This window comes from Bombyx mandarina, chromosome 01 (assembly GCF_030267445.1).
Source record: "Bombyx mandarina strain Sakado chromosome 01, ASM3026744v2".
Lineage (NCBI taxonomy): Eukaryota > Metazoa > Arthropoda > Insecta > Lepidoptera > Bombycidae > Bombyx > Bombyx mandarina.
The window spans coordinates 13,551,342-13,562,787 of record NC_143208.1 but is presented as its reverse complement, the minus strand read 5'-3'; the positions used below and the strand labels follow the sequence as shown (position 1 = coordinate 13,562,787).

At 34.7% G+C, this 11,446-nt stretch overlaps 1 protein-coding gene across 1 annotated transcript in view; it reads left to right on the top strand.

The window, feature by feature from the left end:
* Positions 1–237: 237 nt before the first annotated feature.
* SCAP (SREBP cleavage activating protein) overlaps positions 238–11,446 on the top strand; it is a 29,736-nt gene continuing 18,527 nt past the window's right edge. The window contains exons 1-8 of the mRNA XM_028187175.2: positions 238–590; positions 1,059–1,180; positions 3,683–3,790; positions 5,028–5,136; positions 7,313–7,499; positions 7,887–8,032; positions 8,747–9,928; positions 10,425–10,633. Coding sequence (XP_028042976.2) covers positions 472–590; positions 1,059–1,180; positions 3,683–3,790; positions 5,028–5,136; positions 7,313–7,499; positions 7,887–8,032; positions 8,747–9,928; positions 10,425–10,633 — 2,182 coding nt within the window. The 5' untranslated portion in view covers positions 238–471. The remainder of the gene's footprint in view (positions 591–1,058; positions 1,181–3,682; positions 3,791–5,027; positions 5,137–7,312; positions 7,500–7,886; positions 8,033–8,746; positions 9,929–10,424; positions 10,634–11,446) is intronic.

Here is an 11,446-nt window from a genome sequence, read left to right as displayed (position 1 = left end):
ATTTTTTCATAAAATACAAGTTATGAATTTTTTTATGTACATATAGTGTAAAACATGTGTAATAATAACATAATAAACTTGATTACATGTACCCTAAATCCCTTTACTCCTTTTTTATTTTACAAAAAAGCAGATCTATCAACTGTCAGAAATGTCATTAGGATCGAGTGTCATGTCATTGTCTGTTTATTGAACTGTCAACATTGCGTGTTTCTGCTTGATGTTGGTTGATGTAATAGTACATACAGTGTTAGTGAATATAGCGGTTTTTTACTGCATGATGCGATATATACAAGTAATAATTTTCAGTATTAGTCCACCCGCACACGACCAATATAGTATATACAAAACGAGTAGAAACAATAATATAAGGGATTCTTCTATTATTTTTGTGATGTTATGAAATGGATTTATTAGTGATGCGTGAGCAACTTGGACAATAATCAAGCCATTGAGCAACGGAGGACAACAATGGCAGGATCTACGCTTCCCGAGAGGGTAGCTCAAATTTATTATTCATATGGATTATTTTGTTCGTCGTACCCAATAACTGCAATCACGCTCGCACTCTCCATCGTACTGTTATGCTGGTAAGTTCAAAATAATTTCACCTTTGAACATTTAATTCTATTCCTGAATATCAATGTAAGCTGAAGCCAAGAACTTGTTTACATAGGGCGACCAATGAGGAAAAATCCACACTCAATTTCTAATGATATCTAAGCACCCTCAAATGGCAACAGGTCAATTGTGTTATCACTCTCATTCCTACTATATAGGAAGTTTAATTAATAATTATTTAAATAATATTAATTAATATTGAAAGATTAAATATTTATAATCAATTTTGTTAGGTAGCAGAATGTAATGATTGTGTTATTGCCAAAGGAAAAGCTATTTCCTTTAGCAATAACATAACCTTTAGAGCTGTAATATCATCATTCAACATTATTGTAATTAGTAATAGAAGTAAGATTCAGAATATTTTAAATGCAATGCTTAAATTTAAATATTAATTGATCATTCAAATGTATGAAAATAAATAAATTTCCTTTCAGTTATCCTCTTCTGAATGTTCCACTACCAGGAAATGTACCTACAGCGATCAATTTTCCACTTAACAGTGACCGTCTTAGACAATCAACAGATCCTGGATGTGCAGATAATATATGTACATCGAGTAAGTTACTACACACATTTAGTGTTTGAACACACAATATTTTATTTATGTATTTATTTAATTTTATACACAAGAGTACAGTGGTGGACTTAATGGCATGATAACCTATGTATTAAGAATAATTAAGGCTTTGGCATTAATTTCAATTTGAAAAATAATTGGATATTACTAAAATGAAAAGATGAAACTACCCTACATAATTTTCTGTACATAGTTTTGTGGATTGTCATGAACAAGCCATGTGAATCATAAATTTGAAATCTAACAAACATATAGACTTTTTTACCAATAGAATATGAAGTAATAAAAATAATGATAGATATAAATATAAAATATTTCTAAAATAAGCAATGAAATAACAAATCCAACTCAATCCCAATTTAATTCTACTCAATGAATTAATGGTGGCCTAAAGGATAAGATGTTTGGTGAATTCGGATCAAGCAATGAGATTCTGCCCATATTTGAGTTCAGGCACCAATTTTTATAATGAGATATGTACTTAATCCATTATAGAAATTATTTTCAAAATGAAAAAATCATACTGGGATGAAATTGAAACACGCAAAAATGATATTTTTTGTAATCACTGGTGTCTTATGCGTCCGCATGGATAAGTACCACCACCCTGCCAATTCTTGTTGTGAAGCAGTAATATATAACGGCTTGAAGGCTGTGGCAGTTGAAGGGTGAGACATAGAACTTACGTCATAAACAAAAATAAAACTGCAATAGTCATCAACTATTTTTCTCGATTCGGTCAAACATCCTTCTATGGCATAATAGTTGATCGCTAATCACTTAGTGACTCAGCCACTGAGTATGCAATACGTTGTAAATTTGATTTTAAAGAAAATATGCTATGTGAAAAAGTTCCAAAGTTAACCTGAGTTAAACTCTACCATCGTTACTAAAACGAATTATGTCCTGAATACCAGTCAATTAACTTGTTTCAATGTAATACAATTACGATAAATTACCAACAATTGTAGAACACCAAATTTGTAACATTTGCTTCAGACTCCCATGGGATCGACGGTAAAAAGTATGACCCAAATGAACGTCGCGCGCTTACACGTTAGTTGAGTTGTGAGGTCTCCTTCGGAGGCGCTCGGGTTGCTCTTAGCAAATAACCACCCCTCCTGGCTGAGCCTTTGCTCGCTCACCTGTCCTAGTGAAACTGGAAAGTCTTCTGGGCCACCAGTAATTCTTCAATCATAAAAAAATGTTCGTTTTTACACGAATTAAAATCTATCTACAGTATGAACACCCAGGTGATTGATCGTTAAAATAACCAATACAAAGAGAACGTGCAGGACATTGCCGTGTTAACCCAGCCTTATAAACCACTGCACATTTTTAAACTGTTAAATAGTGAAATATCCCTTTGATTTTTTGGATTGAGATACTAGAAATTTTCCAGCTCCAGCGAGATTTTTTATAAACCAAAATAGTGCCGTTACCATACTGTCGTTTAATCGAACTGTGGTTAAACAAGTAACGTAATCTTGATTGGGTTTTATCTATTTGAGAATCGTTAGTCTTTTATAGGGTAGTTTCTCATTTTGTGTTCTTATTCATTTGCTTGGTTTCAAAACAAAAGTTGATTTAATTTAAAGAAATACAATTAATCGTTATTGGCCGGCAAGTAATGGTTCCTATTTTAATAAAAACTTTGTGAGACTTGCACAATAAAAAAAAACCAAGATTATGATATGTTATTGTTTTTTTATTAAAACACATAAACATAGAGAATTTAGCCAAATCAATAAACAAAATTGTATAATATGTATCTTCAATAAAAATCTGTTATTGCAGAATAAATTCATATTATTATAGTAACAGCGAGTGATAATAATTATTATTTTACCTAGTTATTGATGCCTGGTATTTATTTTTTGATAACACCTCATTATACAGTGAATTCAGGAAGGAAATATATTTGTCACAAGCCGATAGTTTCGTTTAAGCCCGCGATGCTTAAGAATCCATTTGCTTCTAAAAATCACATTGTAATGCATAGAAACGCTAGTAAGATACCAGTCATGATAATAGCTACCGTTAAAGGTATATAGTACATACATTTTAAAGTAGGTCAATCATTTCTCAAAAACGTCTCATAGTTCTTGGTCTGCACTCTGCACCATATAATGATTAGTCGGACATGAGAAGACCACCGATGGCTTGTTAACGAAGACAGTAAGATTTAAGGTAATGGAAATTCGTATGTCGTGTCTTTTTGTACAGTTGTACATTCATTGTGTGGGTCAGTGTTCTGAGCAGACTATCAATTTATATAACTATAAATTTAAAAGCAATTGATTATAAAAGACTTTGAAATAAAAGTTATTTAACCTGTGTGAGAATTTAGTTACGGCATTATCACATGTCTACACCCACATACTATGTCGTCTATGGGCGTCTTACCTACAGATGATTCATTACACACTAATAGATCTTAATTAAATTCATATTTTTATAGTTTGCTTCTACATTTTGCAGCACCTACTTCTCAGTTGGACCTTCTATTCAATGAAACGCAAAGACTTCCATATATTTGGGCTAAGGACAAACCGCTACTGTATGTTCAACAAATAATTTTAAAAATTGGTAAGTGCATATACATTCAATAAAGTCTCTCATTATTTTTTTATTAGACGTTCATTGAATATTTGGGGATTCACTTTCGTCCAGAGCTTTATTTGGACTTTTAAAGTGGTCTAAAAAGTATGGTCCGAGTTATTCAATATTAGTCTTTCTTTTTCTTGTAGCTTTGACAAAGTATCTCCTGTATGAACAAGAAGAGGTGTTAAGATTGCAAATATTAGCAGCATTGGTTCCTTTTTGTCTGTCGCTCGTCAATACGACTTCATGACTCAATGGGGGGTGGCGACGTGAACGGTTTTGCGTCAATCGGCTGTCGCATAACGCTGTTTCGTTGGTGTCGTCTTACTAAAACTGTAGGGTATATCCAAGCTCTTTGTGTGCCCGCGTGGGCTATCGTCAAACATCATATCGTTTGTGTGGCGTCAAACAAACACGCGTCCAATACGGATGAGACACGAATCATTGCGTGAGCTCGTGCGCTCGGCACGCAAGACACGCCGTGAATTTATCAACTCAACCAAGCCATTAGTGGGTTTAGCTAGAAATAATAAACCGTATCATTAATCAAACATGAACGAGTCAATAATTAACGTCTACATTTTATTGTTCCTTGACCTTAAAAAAGTACACCAATAATAAATACTATTATGGATCATTATAAGATATGTAAAATGAACAGACACAACAAATACTTTTTATTCACGTTGAAGAAATGTATCGTTGCTCACATTGATTTTTTTTTGACTGGTGTTGTCAGCTTTTCGCAATGTCATGCCTCATTGATGTTAAGGGTATTCAAGAGTATAGACGGACTACATACTTATAACTTCAAGGAACGTCTGAAATGTGTTCAAGGAATGTCTTGCTTATGACTTAGAATGCTATTCGAAGTGTTAGGTTATGATATGTTTCAACTTACTGTTTATTTTGTCCCAATCGTTTGACAAATAAAACTGATTTGATAATTTTGAGGTCGGAATCGAGGGCACATACTCGTAATAGTTTTAAGACGCAAAGTCTTCTATGGTTGCTCGTAAATACAATTCACATTGCATACTTTTGGTTTTAGTATGGCAAAAATCATAATAGTGTTATACTTTTACATTTACATAAACATACATCGTCATGTTTGGTTAGTTTTACGTCCAAAAAAGAATAAATATAATTTTGATAGATTATAGTTATTTTATTACATTGACGTATTAAAAAAAAAAAAACAAATTGCGTTCTGATATACCAGGCGTATCACCATGGAATTCGAATTTGAAAATGTGGGACGCGTTCCGGGCTCCAATCCAAGAAGTGTTCCGGTTGTTAGAAACCATCAGAAATCACGAAGATCCAGATTTGTGAGTCATCAATTTCGTGTTACGTCAATCATGTTTCATGTAAATTTTGTCAAATCCGGCACCCTATGTGGGTTGATCTTTGATTTGACTATGATTCAATCGGTACCAAACAGGTTAGCCAGCCAAGGCAGTCCGAATATTTAAAAAAATTATAATCAAGATCTTACCAGTCGTTTTGGAGATTGTATGTAACATACACACACACGTCAACTTTATATACATAGTTAAACAATATTCTATAATTTTCTTTCTGGTCGTTTTTCTATTTGTCCGTTCGAATCTGAACAACAACAAAACGTAACTTTCGTACATCTTTTAAAGTTTAAATAGTTGTTTGTGATGTCCTTAAATACCTCTTCAAACGAGGCTTGTGGAGAGTACTTAAAGGTAGGGAGCGGGTTGGCTGTGCCCCTGGCGTTGCTGATGACCATGGGTGGCGGTAACTACTCATCACTAGGTGGGCAGTACGCTCGTCCAAAAAAAAAGTAAATTAAAAAAAATCTTTAAGGCAAAAACACTTTTTTATTGCTTAGATGGGTGGACGACCTCACAGCCCACCTGGTGTTAAGTGGTTACTGAAGCCCATAGACATCTACAACGTAAATGCGCCCCCCACCTTGAGATATAAGTTCTAAGGTCTCAGTATAGTTACAACGGCTGCCCCCCACCCTTCAAACCAAAACGCATTATTGCTTCACGGCAGAAATAGGCAGGATGGTGGTGCCTACCCGCGCGGACTCATAAGAGGTCCCACCACCAATAAAATGTTGAATGTTAATCATATTTTTCCATTATAGACCTAAAAATTTTAAACTTATTCTACTTTAAAGTGTTCCGAACTAATTCCTAGGTACCTACCGTACTAATCAGCTGTTTCTATAATGCAAATACTAACAAATTTGATATTAAATTCAAATAAAGAACGTTTTAATAGCATTCATACTAATTATCTACAGAACGGCGTGATGACATTGAGCTATAATTAAAATTCAAATATTTGATTTTTTTATTTTACATCGACGTGACATCACACTGATTTAGAATAATAGCAGTCGCCACGTCCTCCGACTTTTCACTGTTATAATATTATTATAAGACTGGAACAGGAATGTACAGAATTATATATTCTATACATTGAAAAAAATTATGTTACATTTAGGTGTAATATAATACCCAATAAAACATTTTCCTCTGTCTTTTTTTATTGAGCAGCGCAATATCTACTAGACTGATTTAAATAAATATTTATCTATAACATCTTATTAAACCTTATTAAATTATACTAGTGGTCTCTTTGTAGTCGAAATTCCATTATAATTAATTGAAATTATACGTTTGGACATTATTATGGTTCTATTGTCAAATACTATACTTCTATAATCACAGATTTAGCCAAGACTACACTATAGACAAATAATATTAAAGACAAACAATATTAATCTATTCTCAATTTGACCACAGACTAAAAGTTTGACAATAAACACGTATATATGCGTGCGTGTTAAATATATGGTAGTGTGTGTTATGTTTTTTTATTGATTTAATATATGTTTAATGCATAATATAAAATAATATAGCATTCTGCTCTCCTTCTCTATGTTCTCTATAAGTGTGGAAAAATCTACACTCCTCCGTCCGCGCAATTTTCAAAAAGGGCTACAAAGTTTTTGCTTCACGTATTAATATACATAATAAGATAATATATAGATAGGTGTTAAACTTCTTCTAATTAGTATTTCATTACTATTAATTAGTACTTAATTATAACTTTAAAGATTACTATTAATTTATATTATTAACCTAATAAAGATACTTCATTTTAGTATGCTATTTCTATTAACTGATATTAGATTTATGTATTTATATACTCATTAAATAAATATTTGTGTGTCCAATATTTATGATGCTTAAAGAATTTTCGTCTACTGGATAGGTTTAACTGATAATGTTACACATGTTTCATCGGGAATCTTAAAACCGTATTATTTATTTATAATAACTGAATATAAGTTGAAAATAAAACATATTTTAAATAACGCGTTATACTTACTCTTGCAGGTTCGGTAAAAGTAGTTTCAATTATGAATACAACTCAGTTGTTGGTGTTTCTTACTCCTCCCCTCTCATCCCATGATTTTAACAACAAGCCTTGTTGTTTAAAATTATCATATTTCAGAAAACAAACTCTACAACAGAACTGCTATCAAATCGGAGCTATCAAACGACGCGAGAGCAAAGCCAGCATCGAACGTGTCCTACCGGAATACAGTTGTCTCCTTCTGTCACCAGCGAATTTGTGGCAACAAAACCTTCAAACGTTTTCACTCGACACTAACATAGTCAACACCGTTTACAACTATCAGGTAATTGAATAATAATAAAACCGGAGACGTATCATTGTATGTATCACCTGCGTCTGTGGGTTAATTTATGCGACGAAGGGCTCGACGAGTAAATTAACCCACAGACACAGCCCACTGAGTTTCTCGCCGGATCTTCTCAGTGGGTCGCCTTTACGATCCGGTGGTAGATTCTGCGAAGCACTGCTCTCGCTAGAGTTCGTGTCAGCAACGTCGTCAGGATTGAGCCCCGCGAGCTCACCTACTAGTTAAGGTTACGCTGAAATAGCCTCTCAAGGCTATCAGATTAGGTAGGAAAAAAAACCTTCGAAGTTTTGTTGTGTTCCGATCGCTTTATAGGCCATAAGTATTATGAATTTTCTAAATGCATTTAGGTCATTCCTTTCGCAGAACTTGCAAAAAGGGAAAGTTTCAATAGCGGAAATGGCGTTCGGCATGCAAATGCGGGACACCGGAATAAAGCGGTATCCGTTGCGGGCCCGACCTCGTGTACTGCAATACGCTGTCACAATTTTCTACGACAACCCCGAAGACAGGTCTCGTATCCGCTATTTATAATACTAATATTAAAAAAAACAAAAAATCTAATATTAAAAAAAAAGACATGCCCGCTGAGTTTCTTGCCAATTCTTCTCAAGACGGAGGCTAGTTTTTGTGACGTTCAACAAGTATGTACTTTCTTTTATGTTGAATATTTTTCATTATTATTTTGATTTTGATTTTTTGACATATCGAGGGATGAAAGGATATTAAATTTGGTTTAAGCGACATTTTGCAACTTTACAGGAGAGCCATTTTATGTTTAAAATTTGAAAAAAAATCTCTACTTTTTTTCACCTTATCCCACTAGATGGGTTCGGCACAGCTAATTTTTCTCTTCCATTCTCTTGTATCAGCCGTCAGCTCAACACTTACTCCTCTCTCTATCTCTCATATTGTCATTCACACACTCCATCCATGTCTTCTTAGGGCGACCTTTTTTTTCCCCTTTACCTGAAAATCTGAAAAAAATATTATAACAAAAAAACTTCTTCAGCTATTTCAATGGAGTAAACTTAATTGAAGTTCAATTAAAAAGATCAAACTGTTGACGCTAATACCAAATAAAACGCACCTTTAATTACAAAGATAAATGTCGCGTATGAAGCGAAACGTCGCTTAAACCAAATAGCCTTTCACCCTTCGAATATTATGTTTTATGCTCACAATAAAGACGATTTTTAACAAACATGTTTTTTTGTTTGTTTCAGATTTATTCAATCACTAACCAAGAAACTCCAAGATATGTACCCCCTATATCAAGACAAGTCGCACGTCAATGTTGACGAGGTGACTCTCGTCTATTATCCGGGACAGTTCAATTACCGGGAACTCGTCCCATTGACAATAACGTTTGTCGGTTTATTTCTCTACGTATATTTTTCTGTAAGGAAGATCGAGTACATAAGATCTAAATTGGGACTCGCGGCCTGCGCCGTCGTGACGATAGCCGGGAGTTTAAGTATGTCGATGGGGATTTGTTTTTACTTCGGCTTCTCGTTGAGTCACCAGGGAAAAGAAATATTTCCGTATCTCATCATCATCGTTGGCTTGGAAAACGTATTAGTGTTGACCAAGAGCGTAACTTCGACCGACTCGAGGCTGGATGTCAAGATACGATTGGCGCAGGGTCTCAGCAGGGAGGGATGGTCGATCACCAAAAACTTACTAACCGAAATCACTATATTCACAGTCAGTTTCTTTACTTTCGTACCGTTCATACAGGAATTCTCCATATTCATGATAGTCAGCTTATTGTCCGATTATTTTATACAAATTTTGTTTTTCGCTACCGTTCTCGGTATCGACGTGCGTCACATCGAGTACCTCCAGGATAAAAATAATAAATTGCACTTAAAAGAGTATTTTAGTATGCACAACGCGCTCAACTGGCGTTACAATAAAAGTTACACTGACGAGTTTAACTTTTCGCCGCAACCGATGACGAAATCGAAGTCCCATCCGAGACTGAACGGATTAGCGCAGAACAGCCCCACGGACGTGGTCGCCAACCGGAACTCTAGTCCGGGACATCAGGACAATCGCGTGCCGAAACGCATCAAGCTTGTGAACATGTGGGCGAGGACTAGGTTTTTTCAACGGGCCTTCATGCTGTGGATGCTCGTGTGGATATCCACGATCGTCTACGATTCCGGTGTCGTCGACTATTTCATTGGGAGCGCGGAAAAATTAGAAAACGTCGAGACGAACAAAAATTACGTCGATAAAAGGGAATCTACAAAGGAATCAATGTACGAGATGTTTTATAATAGTACAGATCGAAATACTGTGGTGTTCCCGCCCATGTTCGATATGGCCGACTCGGATAAAGCACTCGACACAAACGACACTATAATGTTGAAGCATTCTCCGCATTCGCGGCCGTGGTCTAGGTGAGTACTGTTTTCGTGAAAGTTCGAAGTACATTAAAATGTCATCGCTGAGCAAAATTTATATACAACAACATTGATCACTTATATAGATAGTTCTATTCAAATAGAACACTGATATAAATCGATAACATTTATATATTATGTGAGTATATTGAATTAAATAATACATACATACATAGCTTCAACGTTTTTAACCGACTTCAAAACTCTATTTATATTTTTTGTAAGCAGTTGCTTCTCATGCGTGCCCATTTAAATTTTATCAAAATCAAACCAGTAGTTTTTGCGTAACCTTAATAATGCACACTTCGACTATATTGATGATAGTTTCATTTTATTTTCTCGAAGTCGGTTTTCTTTTTCTTAATTTTTTTTTTGTCGTCAGGCAATTGATTTTTAGATCGGTGCTCTAAATTACCCAGCAGGCAAATTTCTGTGCATCCTAAGCGATGTAGAAGCGCTTCTGTTTTTTTTCAAACGAAATTTACTTTTTCAGGCTTTCTGACTACCATTGGTCAACTATACTATCCAACTACAATGAATCGACAGCGGGTCGTTACGTTGTAATGCTACCACCAACGCTACTGAGTCATCGCGTAAGTCCCGAACTTGCTGTGGGGGTTCGGAATCCGGACGAGAAGGATCCACCACCGCTGAGATGGCAAGCATTAGCTGCAGCGCTTGATCCCATTGACATACTACCCGGTAATCTATATATTAATACGTGAAGCAAAAACTTTGTACCCCTTTTTACGAAAATTGCGCGGAGGGAGGAGTATGAAATTTCCATCTATTTGACACACACACGCATGCATACTATTTGTTTATTGTCAAACTTTTCTTATTGCTTATAGTCTGTCGTCAAATTGAAAATAGATTAAATATTGTTTGTCTTTAACATTGTTCGTCTAAAGCGTAGTCTTGGCGAGATCTGTGATTAAAGAATTATAATAATATTTGACAATAAAACCATTATAGTTTACAAACTTATAATTTCAATTAATTATAATCGAATTTCGACAACCGTGGGACCATTAGTAATTATAGTTATTGCTTAAAGTGTGCATACGTGTGGGCGCTTTTTAATACGCGCAAATTAGAATTCGTTCTATTTTATATATCCATACATCGACCGGGCACCGGTAAATGGATTCTCCAGCGTAAAAAAAGGTCTTAATTGTGAAAAAAAAAAACATATCTTATAAAACGTATTTACCGTAAATTGCTCATTAATGCTGTGAAATAAATAATTATGTAACTTTCTTAAGTCTATAAACTATTAAAAATAAAGCAACCATTTATAGTAATAGTACTTAAGCATAATTAAATTCGATATCAGTGGTTCTGGTCTGAAACACAGACACAAGACACAAGGGACGTCTAAAAAGAATATCGTAAACTTTAATAAATATATCTTCAGTGCACCTGCTCTTAGTCTAAAATGAACGAATTGAGACACTAATTTCGTACAGTACATCGTAAAAGTTACGAGCTGTTATACCAATAGGGTTGACGTAT